General features: G+C 34.5%; 1 protein-coding gene across 1 annotated transcript in view; it reads left to right on the top strand.

The window, feature by feature from the left end:
- LOC122710560 (protein O-mannosyl-transferase TMTC1-like) overlaps positions 1-14,082 on the top strand; it is a gene marked incomplete at its 5' end in the record, with an annotated part of 114,301 nt that overhangs the window by 8,467 nt on the left and 91,752 nt on the right. Inside the window, 3 exons of the mRNA XM_043928484.1 lie at positions 447-578; positions 1,958-2,030; positions 8,918-9,021. Of these exons, the coding sequence (XP_043784419.1) occupies positions 447-578; positions 1,958-2,030; positions 8,918-9,021 (309 nt within the window). The remainder of the gene's footprint in view (positions 1-446; positions 579-1,957; positions 2,031-8,917; positions 9,022-14,082) is intronic.

Below are 14,082 nucleotides of genomic sequence, written 5' to 3'. Positions count from 1 at the left end.
CTGCCACGACCCAAACAAAGTTTGCCCTAGCGAGACACAAATCCTCTTGTACATAAGTTTTCTTTGTTATATATTATGTGTATACTCAGCTATCGGACTACGCTGTCATGTTAAAAACAAAGGAAATGTTCTTAATAATTAACGTCTTGATAATTAGTATCTGATGATTATAACGATTGTATCAATAAATTTAATTGGATCTCGCAGAAATACGCAGTTCGTAAATCATTTGCAACAATATTTTATAATCATTTGCTTACAATTAAGTAGAAAAAAAAATAAAACCGATATCAACAATCGATATAATTCACAAAACAGGTCGTGCCAATTAAATCTGCACTAAAAACCTTTTTAATTGTCCCTGTGCAACAACCAATTAAACGATTCTTAATTCTTAACGATCAGATTCTCTAAATGCTTCAAATTTTTCTTGTTTCTTGTTCCAGGCAGCCGACGGCTTATGTATGGAGCAGCGTGTGCCTAGGAGCGCTGTCAATGCTTGCCAAGGAAACAGGCATTACTGTTTTGCTTCTAAACCTTCTTTACGACCTCTGTCGCTCCTGGCATTCAATCAAGAGGTAAGCGTTTAAGGCGCGCGACCGTGGAACAGTTTCGAAACGTGGCACGTAGCTCGTGCCGATAAATCCTGAAATAAGAAGTAACACCGTGTCCTTGGCTCGTAGATTGCGCGATTTTACGCGACCTTTTTCCTCTCTCACCCTTTAATTTCTTTCTTTTTTTTTTTTTTTATTAACACCATCGAATCGACAAGGGTGAATTACACCATAGCAATAAAGCTAGCATCGATTTAATATCGCAACAAAAATTTATCGCGATAAACTTTATTTCAGTTTGTTGCGCAAATAGATTATTCTATTTATTTATTTACTATAAATGTTTTTTACTATAAATGTTTCGTGCTTTTCGAATTGCGAATTTTTAATTGTATTTTTAGTAAAATTATTATTGTATGAAGTAATAATTATTAATGTTCGATCATAATATGTGTCTTGAAACTTTAAACACGAATATCGTTGTAATCTTAGAAAATTAATGTACAATTCACGTACAATTCTCAGATCTATAAAAGCTACGTAATTAAATTTTCATTATATAATTACAGATAAAAAGTTATTCAATTTTAAAAAACTGTTTGTTCTTCGCGATAACTTGATAATCTTAATAATTCGTCATCTTTTCAACCGCTATCCCTTGATTCAAATGATTTAAACAAAATATAATAAAATCACGCGTACGCGATAAACATTATCATTCGCATTAATTTTCACTATTTTCACACAATTTTCATTATTTTCTTCGGGCATTTGAAACAATCAGGATCATTATTTTCGCGGTGGCAAACGGGGCGCGATCGGCCGACTATCGTAAACCGTCTCCACGCCCGCCCAAAACCTATTAAAACCGGGGGGAGGAATTGGAGGAACGCCGGAATTCCGGCCACGCGGAATAAAATAACGCGTTTCGAAATGAAATATAAAATCACGCGACGCCATATGTAGCGTGAAACGTGAAATACGAACGTGGCCGCCACCCTTCTTTGCATACGCGTGGAAAATAGGGATTTACGCGCGGAAGATTTGCATTAATGGAGGGGGGAGGGGATCTGGCTATCTGGACAAAGACGATGCTCTGTCGTAAAACACCGGATTAAATGTTTACATTGGATTACGCGGGGCCCGTAAGGCTTAAATATTTGAATAACCGCGTCTCTGCGAGCACCGTCGAATCACGGCTGGATCGATTCGCGAGCTAATCGAATTTTTTGGATAAACGATTGATTCCCTCCACTCGTGGAGAGAAAGGTTATTTGAGAGTCGTTCGTTTGATTATTAACATTTGATTTTTAATGGCCATTCAAGGGGGGACGCCTCGATTGTTTTAATCTTTGAACGAACGATAAAAAAGGCATTGAACCTTTCGCTTCTTCGTGTTTCAGATCTATTTTCGAGGCAAGATGGAACGACGACTCGAGACACTTTTCTCGTCGGGCTGCCGCCCTACTTTTTTCGGTGAGTTTAATAATATATCTACGGCATACCGAAATTAAAATAATTTGAATTCGAAAGAATTTGAAAAATTCCCTTATATTTCCTCTATATTTCCTTTTGTTATTAATAAAAAAAAAAATAAAAGTTCGAATCGAATAATTGTCACAGGCGTAACAACGCAGAAAGCCCATAATCCTTGACGGTCACTTTCGTCTACCTTAACTCAATTATACAAATCAAATTTCATAAGTATCGTTCGAACAAGTCAACTAGCCTGTCCGACGACAATAAGAGAGAAGAAAAGGAGAACGAGCCCCTCTCAGAAATACCACAGTAACAAAATCGAATCCTCTTAACGTGTCACACGCGGTCACTCGTGCGTGGAAGCCCCGCATGATCTTCTGGAGAGAGGGAGAAAGAGAGAAAAGCGTGTTTCACCCGATGCCTACCGTCGTTATCGTGTTACCAACAATGTCCACATTCGATATCTTGGACAGAAAAAGGAATAATAAGATCTTGGAGAGTCTAAGCATTCCATCCATTGTCCATCCATTTATCCCGCCTTGGGCAGAAAATTTTTGACCATGTCAGGAGCAGGCAGTCGATAATAAAATTGAAACAATGACATGTTTAATTTAATTGGACAGAAGTTGAGCAATTTTATATTGCATAAATTGCTCACGAATTTATATATATTATTAAGTTTACTTTCTTTCAATTTGTAATGAAAATTAAAAGTAATTGGAGAATAATAAAAATGGTAAAAATGATTTTTGGCAATTGCACAATTTTCAACGAGAGAATTCGAATTGGGGATGGGAATATTTATCGATTAAGTACATATTGTTAACTTTACTTTCTTTCAATTTGTAATGAAAATTAAAAGTAATTAAAGAATAGTAAAAATGATTTTTATACAATCACGATTGGCAATCGCACAATTATCAACGAGAGAATTCGAATTGGGGGTGGAAATATTTACCGATTAAGTACATATTGTTAAGTTTACTTTCTTTCAATTGGAGAATAGTAAAAATGATTTTTATACAATCACGATTGGCAATCGCACAATTATCAACGAGAAGATTCGAATTGGGGGTGGAAATATTTACTAATGAATTTGTTCGAGATGGAATGATCGCGAAGGTCGTTTACACGATCGTACAGTTCGTAAATCCATTCATTGTGCGCACGAGAACGTAAGATATATAATGCGAACATACGGCTTTGTTTGAGCGGGGATGGTTGGAAAATTCACGGAAGTTCCTTCGTTACTCTCGATCGGGAACGATGGAATATTGTTCCGAGCATTCGCGCTTCTCGCTTTGTTTCCGGCTTGCAACGGCCCTCGAGGCTGTACCGTCGATTCGGGATGGTAAATCGACACAAGTTCTGTCTTTGGTAATTAGTTGGATGTGTATTCTGCGAGAATTGACGAGGCAATATTGATTGAATGATGCACGAGATGATTTTAACGAAACTTTGTATAATTGTTCTTTCAACTTCTTTTCTGAAAAATTCGAAGAATTTGATTCTTGCTATACTTTTGCTTGAAAAGAGAGAAACCAAATTTGAATTTTATTAATTATTTTTATTAATTATACAATGTTTAAGTAATACTTTTGTAACATTTATTATACGTATATTTCTATACTTTTAATAATATTATTATTTCTGTGCTAATTTTTAATTAATAAAAATCACATGTCACGTTAAAATATAATCATCGTGATATGAAATATAGTTTCAATTTATTATCACTATATCAAATTATCAAAGCGTTCTCATTCACATTATCAAGATTGCATGAATACACGTCATAAAAGATATAAAAAATATGATCAGTACATTATTCCTCATTAATAGTCTGCGTACCTTCTCTATGCGAAATCAAATTTTCATGAATCCGAATCGAAGGAACGGGGCATAGAGTTCTATTCCATTCTTTAAATATCACAATGCCTATTATACTTTGGATATTTTTTTTTTTTTATATTTACTCTTTCCTATAGATCTCCGTACAATTCAAATTTTTACACAAGCATCCGCATTCAACTTGTTAGAAATATATAAAACCGATCAAAATGCAATGTCATTGTCGTGTAATTGCGAAGCCGCCTTTTCCCCTCATTTAATGGCGAAAACACGCGATCGTGACCGGGAACGAGACTCGAAATTTTCTCTGTCTCGTTGTGCTTTGCGAACGGCCTCGGATCCGCGTTGTTAATTCTCAACGACCGAAATCTCCAGTTTTTTTTTTTTTTTTTTTTTTTTTATCGTAGGACGGGCGATGCTTCCAGCATAATTCTCGTGGCTTAAGCAAGTTTAACGATCGTTAACGCAGATACATTTCCGCCGTCGAGAGTTCACTTTTACGATCGCGTAAGATAAACTCAGCTTCCCTCGAATTCTCGTGTTGGCCGACCACCCCCCACGGAAACTGCTTAGGCTACGATGTAAAGCAATCGTGGCTCACGAGGATTTGAAATGAAATACGAGATTGGGCCGATACGGAACGAGGGTGGTTATGAACGTGAAGATTTATAGATATTGAATTCGGGGTTGCTTCTTTGTAAAATCGATTCTGTGTGTTTTCTCGAGCGATTAGTAAATAGAGGTAACTGATTTATCTGTTCTTATAATTTAAAAAAGAAAAAATGTTTCTATATTAAGATCTTAAATAACGTGACTCGATTGAAATAATTGTTTTTACTTTGTGTATTTGTGTTTCATATTTGTGATTAAATTATTTTATTTCGAATTAAAATTACTTATAATTTAAAAAACCAATTTTACAGTGTTTCAGTGTTTAAAATCAGTATGGTTTTGGACACGTCAAAAGAACGAAACTTTGACATTGTATCCCATCGTTCGGGAACATTAATTCATTTTCCCTTCGTTTGAAAATGAATTATACGATATTAATACGATGAAGTAATCAGCCGCGAAAGAACTATGCACCAGTTGGAGTCGATGGAGACTTGGGAATTGAAATTCCCAACGAAGAAATAATTTTACGCATTTATATCGAATGCAATGAATCCAGTGGAGTCATCAATAGGAAGTAAACTTTATTAACGAATCATCGATTTAATTAATTTAATGTTTCCACATTGAATTATTATTAACCGTATAAATAACAAACGAGAGCTCGATTTTATTTTTAATCTAACCACAGCTTTTGTATTTTTTCCCCCACTTTTCTCTCTTTCTCTCTCTCTCTCCCCCTCCTCTCCCTATCAAGAATAATATAAAATATTGGAGGGCGAGAAATCGAAGAATGTACTTCCGCCAAACGTGAAGCCAAGTTATGCTAATTTACGTGGAGGAAACCCTGGCCCTCCTGTATATCCTTAACCGATTTTCCATCCTTCTCGTTCCACCTAAGGCATGCTCGCCCCGATGAGATTACTCGACGTTCTTCTCCCCTCTCAGGGAATCACTGAATTTCAAGAGCGTTGAATTTGTTGAGGCTTGAACGGTGGACCTCGGTGAATTTCGCGTTATAGTGTTGTACGGTGATTCCGGAAACGATATATTATTCTGGAAAACCACTCTCGTGGAAATTTTCTAGGGTTCTTGAATCCTTGTATGGAAAATTTAATACATTGTTTTAAATGTACATTGAAGAGAGGTAAAAAAAAAAAAAATTCAAGTGGATAGAAAAACACTCGAAAGATGATGGATTTTGATGGAAAGTAGGAAAATATTATTGATATTTTAAAATAATAATAACGATCTTTAGTTTAAATTAAACAAAACGTTCTTTAAATTATTATCGTTTAACGCGATAATTTTTTAAATTTCTAAAATTATTAGATATCGTATGATTTATTTTGAAAAAAAAAAAAGAAATTGCTTTGACAATCATCATCATCAAATTCATCAGTAATTATCGATGTATCGATGAATGTGCATGTTGAAACACTGTTCACTTCCGGTTACCATGGATTGTACGCCACGATTCCCTGGAGTAGTAACAATCGTAATCGATAAGCGAATGAATTGGGCATACGCAGATTGTTGACCGGTTCTACATCACTACGTCTATTATTAGTCGATTGGTTTACCGCTTAAATCTTAACTCTCTGCTTTGAATTATCCGTAGGTTGTAATTATAATTCCATTCAATCCCATTGAATCAACCGTCTTCGTTTGCTGACAAGTGAAATGTTTGATTAACAGATCCCTGGTATGCACAATAGGCGATAATGCATTTCTACATTACAATACATAATTAGATTCTTTAATGAATTCTCTTAAATTCTGTATTTCTTCCTTGGAATCTCGCGATGACTAATAGTTTACTCTATTTCATAAGATAAGATAGAATCAATTTTATCTTAGTTTCAGTATTATACATATTCATTTAACATAATCTAATTTAATGTTATTTTCATATGAATGAACGTAAATATTTAATATTGGATGTCTTTCTATGATAAAGTTTTTTGAAATGTTATTGTTAGGACAGGATTCATAAACACAGAGCAATGATTTCGTAAATAGTCGATTCAAGTACACGCAAATATCTACAAGATGATTCAAACTCATAATAACATAACATAAACATATATCTCCCTGTTTTCTTTTCATATTTCTTTTTATAACATTAAACAAGTAACTATGATTTGTAATTCCAAGATTAGCTTTATTGCAATCCAGTCCATTTAACTTTCAAAATTATTATAAATAAAACAACTATCCCATCTCAAATTTTCCAACTTATCCTCTCCTCACCAATTTTTTATTTCTTCAATCCCACAACAAAAATGTATGCATAAACAACATATGCATTTATTATTGCAATATGATTATTGCAATCCAGTCCATTTAACTTTCAAAATTATTATAAATAAAACAACTATCCCATCTCAAATTTTCCAACTTATCCTCTCCTCACCAATTTTTTATTTCTTCAATCCCACGATAAAAATGTATGCATAAACAACACGAATCCTAGAATAACGATGATCCCCCGAGAGAAATATATTTTCGAGCGTGCAGAAGGCGCTATTATAATACCATCCCAAGTATTCCTCGAAAGACTAACAAAAGGGAATTCCATCTCCTCCCCCGTCGATGACGTTCCTCGTGCTTTGGATATTTACCAAAATTGGATTTTTGTCTTCTGTTGCTCGTGGGTCAGCGACATAACACGATTTTTCCCTCTCTGTCGAGGAAAGAAGATCTCGGTGTCTAGCGAGGGAAGAGAGCCGTTCGACATCGAGATGGAACGTGTTTCGAGTGCTCGTACATGTACGACGATCGAAGAAGAATATGAATACCTTGGATTGGCAGACATTGTCCACGCTTGTTGAAAAACCCTCCTAGGATCCACTCGTTTTTCCATCTGTCCAAGAAGAACGTAGAGGAATTTATGGCGGGGACGGAAAGAGAAAGGGTTGATGGCGGTCTACGTGTTCCAAGTAAGGCGTATAAAGAGTGATTTCTACTCTCGAGGAGGATAGGGCCAGGGATAGGTGGACTGGCACCCACAGACGTGACAGAAATGCCATCGAACCTCTACGTTTCTCGTTCTCCTACACGACTCTAGTTTTACACCGCATACGTTATCTTCTACGGTTTATCGGTATTGTTAGAACGGAAGATCGGTGTGAAACGTTACGAATGCGAATGGGTCGAGCTTATAGTTTTGAAAAATAAATAAAAATAAAAGTTGAATCAAATTGTTTCTCTGTATATTCTCTCTCCTCGTAGATGCCGTAGAGCTTCGTACATTTCTCCTTGAAGTTCTACAATTTTTAGTATAAGGAATAATTTGGTGAATGGGTTGCATCTCCAGAAACAAACCGGTGTACTTGACAAGATTTCAAGCTTGATTATCGGAAACGGAACTTTAAATGGAAAAAGTTTACTCTACATTTTCTTAACATTGCATTTTACTTTGTCTCTTCACGTAAGATTATTCCGGTTCTCTAATAAATACTTGAAATTTTCAATGCTAAATATTCTAAAATAATTTACCACGTAGAAATCTAACGAAATCATCATTATTCTTGGAACGAAGAGGTATATTCAGTATACGATTAATTCGGATAGGGTGAGATTTTTAACCCGGGGCCTTCTTGTTTTCCGTTTTCCAAGCCAGCTAATGAAAGCTTCCAATGCTTCTAGCAGTGTAGCGAGTCATTGAGCCGCAAGTCGAGAACCTCCTCCAGAAAAGGCTAGTAAGAGGCTCTTCCGCAATCTGGATTCTCTTTTGTTTCATTCTCATTCATCTTTCGAGCCGTGTAAACGGCAGGTAAAAAATTCGCGTTTTAGAACTCGGCAGATCTTAGAGAAACAATCTGTGGAATACTCTGGTTGGTGGGGGGGGGCTAGATCAAAAATACCGAATAAATTAAAAAAAGTATTTCACTTGATGATAGGAAATAGGATAATCTTTTCATTTTAAATATATATTTCCTATACCATTTCTATAAATATGTTTTAAAATTTTTATATCGCGTTGAACATTGATTGTACTTTGTATATGTTTAGAATTATAAAAATATTGTTCTACTTTTAATATTCCATACCTATGTATTTTCATTACCAATATATTTTTATAAAAAAATTTTATAACATAAAATACCATTTTACAAAAACACGACAGAATATTAAAATTTGAATATTTCGTACGTCTAAAATTTTATTTTATCTCCTATTTCATTATAAAATCATATAAAAAACGAAACAACAAAAAATTGGATCTTCATGAATTAATTTCACTTTAATTCGCAATTTTGATTCGTGAAATTCTAACTTGCATATTTTTATCGTTAACGTTATATATGCATAATTTTTGAGAGCCATGATTGAACATAAAAATCGGGTAGCAAATGAGCGTTAATCGAAATAAACGGGGAGATCGTTAAAAAGGATCCTTTTTTTTTTATTTACAGTTTGGTGTGTTGTTGGTGGTACGTCTTGCCCTCCTTCACGGCACTCTACCAAAGTTCTCGCCGCAGGATAATCCGGCAGCTTTTCATCCCTGTTTCCACGTCAGGTGAGTATTCGCGTAAGTCCTTTATGTTACACGAGTCGTAACGAGGAATCCTATTACAATGTTTCAAAACTCATAGCGGTTGTGAACATACAGAAACCGTATACGATTGTCATCTAGTTCAGAAAAGTAGAAAGCGGTATCGTGTAAAATCAAAGTGGCAAATGATCGACGATGAACAATTTTACAACATTCCATTTATATACGCTGTATTCCTTTCCCGTCAATTGCTTTTTTTTTCTTTTTTTTTTTTTACGTTTAAATTAAACGTTGTTGTCTCTTATCCTCTTCTCTTCGAGATTCGTATTACAATTTATCTTGAAATTTATTAATTTAACTCTTACGTTTTATAACTTTAATGGTATTTAATGGTTAAGAATATCACAGGATATTTAATGATGTAATTGGACTATAATTGTAAGAGAAGATAGAAAATTATAGTTCGAAGATTTTAATAATTTCATTTAATATCAATGGCGCTATTTAATTTTCTATAGTGAAATTTTATTCTATTTCTGTCAAATTTTCCATAAAAAAGAAAAAATTAATTTTATTAGTACAACTGTACGACTTTGACTCGATATCAAGACAAAATGATCATCATTGAACGTATCCATCCCGCTTCACAATTTTTCTTTCAAATATTTCTTTCGTAAAGTATAGTTTCCAAGATATCTCTCCGTCTGAGTCAAAATGGGACATTTTGTGTATCTCTCCTCTACCAAGAGAATCTACCTTTTCCTTTATCGATATAGTCGATTCAAAGTGTAGTATTTCCCCAATGTCTGAACCAATGAAACACCCCGCGGCTAACCAAACAGAACACCATGTCAAGTTTCGTTTCCTGTGGGATATCATTCGTTCACGAAGGATATCTCTCAGTTTCCTGCTTCTCGGATAGTGTCCATCGTTTATTACAGCCGTTGCTTTCAGTTCTCACTCGAATCTATGTGTTTGAGTTGAGAAAATGTCCGACTTTTCCCTCCTTAGGCTTTCACCGATATCTCGAACTTCTTAAATTCTTCACCAACCACTTCACGAACAGTCTCTCTCTCTCTCTTTCTCTCTCTCTCTCTCTGAACTTCTTGTTCCGGTTAAACCGACGGACTCACCTTCAACTTTTTCAGTTGCTTACCTCCTTTTTAGTCTGGCTAGGCAGGGATGGAAAAGTGAAGGCAAGTCGAAGGCTGTATCGAGGAGACTGTCAAAGAGATGGGTGCAGCTTTCAAAAAAAAAAATTTTTTTTTTTTTTCTTTACTCGAGTCACAGAGGGCGAGTAGAGCTTTCAGAGAGCGTTCGCAGCAGGCTGAAAGAGCTTCGTCCCTTCGATTTCCGATCGTTTGCTTGCCCGATCCTTTGAAACTCGTTTACCTTGGCCCGAACTGTCCTCTGGGATATCCCGTTTGTAAGGTGTCTCGGTTTTCAACCGTGTGAATATATATATATATATATATATATATATATATATATATGTATGTATATATGTGCATATTTCTTCTTCGTCGACCCATTTACAAGGATGATGAAGAGTTTTGAAAATTGGGAAAATTGAATGGAAGAATTCTTTTCTTGCATTCTGGCTTTCATAACTGGAAATTGAATTTGTGTGAAAATATTGGAGTTGATAGAAGTAATTAGAATAATCGAAAACTGTACTTAATAAAGAAAATGGACAACGTGAAACTCATAATTGATAATAACTGGTTATAATTGGTTATAGTTTAAGAGGGGTAATATTTGTGGAAGAAAGTACATTATTTATGTAAATGAACGTCTGGATGTATTGGATAGAACGTTTGAATGATAGGTATTTCTATATTGGAAATCGTACCATGTTCTTAATAACGATGACAAAATTGGAATCCTTACATCAAATATACACTATTATCGCAATTAACGTTGTCTGTGATATCTGCTTCATTCGATTAATGCAACAGACACATAATTTATTCAATTAAACACAAAATTCTTTTTCTTTTTCAATTCTAAAAATTCTTTGCAATGATTAACTTAATCGTTGACACATGCCAATTTTCTTACACTTAAATAAATTACAACATTTGTTTTCACAATTGCAATCCTCGAGATGGATTATAAAATAATAATTCACTAGATGTTACTATTTTTTGATAGCAAAAAATTTTTCAAACAGAATTGAATGATTTCAAGGAAATTTCAAGGAAAGAAGAACATAAATAAATATAGTTACATAAATAATATAATTTAGAGGATTTCTTGTCTTTCATATAACAAATTTTACAAATTCGTATTGTGAAACGAGAGTATATATTTTTTATTTATCCACAAATCACTAATTTAAGAGATATATTTTAATTCAATTTAAAGTTTGTAAAATTTGTTATATGAAAGACAAGAAATCCTCTAAACTACTATTACGTTCTATTTACGTTCTATTTACGTTACTATTTACGTTCCTCTTTCCTTTCATATGATAAATTTATAATAATATTTAAAATTAAAATTATAATATATAAATATACCGTGTGAATATATATATATAAATATTTAAAAAATATTTAAAATTAATATTTAAAATTTACATAATATTTGATGAATCATTCTGTATGCCGCGAAGAAAGAAGAAAGAAAATGGTGGACTCAAAGCGCGCGATATCGAATCCTCCCGCGAAAAAATACCAAAATATACGACTCGATTTTACGGTTGGACGGGCATGTCCGACGAATCCGATTCCACCATCTCCCTGAAGACTGACGATATCGACTGGACCCGAGTAGCTATCGCGCCACGAGAAAGGAATATGCGATGGTTTACGCGGCCGAAGAAAATAGAACCGGGTTCCGATGTAACGCTCCATTTCGATATCTCGATATTACGTTGTGCATTCCCTTTCGCGCCGCTCTGCTGGAATAGTTCGTCCCTGCTTCCTGTCCACGGAAGAATAATTGTATTATTAGGGATGGGATAGAACATGGCGTTTTCAATCCCCCGTTTTTATGATCAATCGAGCACGTACGCTGCTATTTATAAGTATACGAATATTTCCTGAATGAGCGAGACAATATAAATTAATATCGTGGAATAATGTTTATTGCAAATCTATTACGAGTGTTAATAATAATTATTGTTTTTTGTGATTAAGTGTTTATACTTATCTATGATCTAGTATAGAATTATTTTGATGAAGAGGCAAATCCGAAAGCAATAATTAAAGTTGTTTGAGGATATTTATTTTAGTTATGAAACAATGAAAAAATTGTAAACCAGTATTATAGGAAAATTTAATTTAATTTTGAAAGATTGGATATTAAAGAGATTCTTGAAGTATTAAATCATTTTCAGAGAATATTGATAGTTTTCTTGAAGAATAGATTCTTGAAGTATTAAATCATTTTCAGAAAATATTAATATTAGTTTTCAAATTTTAAGTTTCTCATGAAACTGAGACACAATAATGAGAATAATAATTATTCCACCCATATTGATCGGATCACAATATATATCTAAAAATTAATATTTAATTCCATATATTTTTTAACTAATGAAGCAGAGAATTGGAAATTTTTATTTAAAGAAAATTAAATAAAGGAGGAAACGCTCGATAATTTTAGCATATTGAAATATTGTGCCGTTCTTTTCGTTCCGCCGTATCAGCGTATCGGGACGATCCTGATTCTTTCTCTTCTTCGAACTCTGCTCCTTGTATTTATTCCTTTTCTCTCTTTTTCACTGGGTATCGTGCCCAGACTTCTTCTTCTTCTTCCACTTTCCTTCTCCCTCCTTCTCAGCCGCAACGGATCGAACCAGGACAAGGGTTGCCAACCCCTTCCTCTTCTCTTCCCCTCCTCCTTCCGCGTGGCTCCAGAAGATATTATGCGAAATACTTTCTGCTTCGAGGTACCGGCAGGGAATATTTTATGAGATGTATAATTTGGCCGGATGTATCACCGTTTCGCGAAATTTACCATCATTCGAGCCTACCAGGAAACGAGACTTTATTCTTAAACGCATTACTGCGTTTCTAAGGTTTCTATGGTATCCCATGGTGCATACAATGAACCAATATATATATGTAATAATGGAGCCAAGAATTATCAACACAATCTTTATATACACTTTCTTAAAATTAGATTTGGAAGAATTCAAAATTGGAAATTTTAAGAAAAGTTATTACGTTTTAAAGTTCCAATACTTTTTCGAATCGAATGAAAACTTGAGATATTTTCAGATTGTCGTGTGCATTACACACATACACACTTATATCCTATGTTGCCATCGAGATCGATCCAAGGATTCCAAGACGTGTTGTGTAAAAGATGATCGATAAGTGTTTGGCGTAAATGATACATCAGCATCGAGTTATCTATTATACATATATATATATATGGCATGGTGTGCACGTTTCGCGCAATGTCGGATTTTCCGCGCTCCTCCTCTCGCGAGAGGATTCTCGCCACTTGCTGGCCTCATATACGCGGCACACGCGGCACCCGACACATGTCTCGGGGATGACGGTGCAAGTCGTGGAAATTCAAGCGTGATATTTCGTTTCCCGGCCGTCCGTTAATATCGCGCGACCTAGAAAGATTTGCGAAATTACTTCTCAGCCGTGCCACGGATGGATGGGATATGGCATTACGTCGAACAGCGGTCGCGACATTTTTCAGAACGGAGAAGATTCTTTCTTCCGTGTTATATTTGACAGGCGAGAGATGGTTGATTTCTGTTTTATTTTCTTTATCGTTTCAGAGAACAGTGTTATCGATGAGATGTGGATATTATTTCACTTATCTTTCATTTGATTTTGTATACATTCTATAACGAATCGTTGGAACTTTTATATTAGGTCATAATAATAATAATAATAATAATAATAATAATAATATCTTTTTAGGAATCTGGTTTTATAAAAGAAAATATATTAAGTTTAATCACAAAGTTCGTTTTAAACTTCGTGATATTTCATTCGTAGAAATTTTCTGTTTAGATTTTGATCTGAATAGAGATGTTGCTTTACCATCTCTTTGGAATTGCACAGATGATAGTCTGAAAGATAATGAATAAGAAGAATATCTCAATCTAGC

The sequence above is a fragment of the Apis laboriosa genome, unplaced genomic scaffold (assembly GCF_014066325.1).
Source record: "Apis laboriosa isolate Shangri-la unplaced genomic scaffold, ASM1406632v1 scaffold1075_cov153, whole genome shotgun sequence".
In the NCBI taxonomy this organism is placed as follows: domain Eukaryota; kingdom Metazoa; phylum Arthropoda; class Insecta; order Hymenoptera; family Apidae; genus Apis; species Apis laboriosa.
Note: the sequence above shows the minus strand (reverse complement) of the source record. Positions and strands in the feature narration are given on the sequence as shown.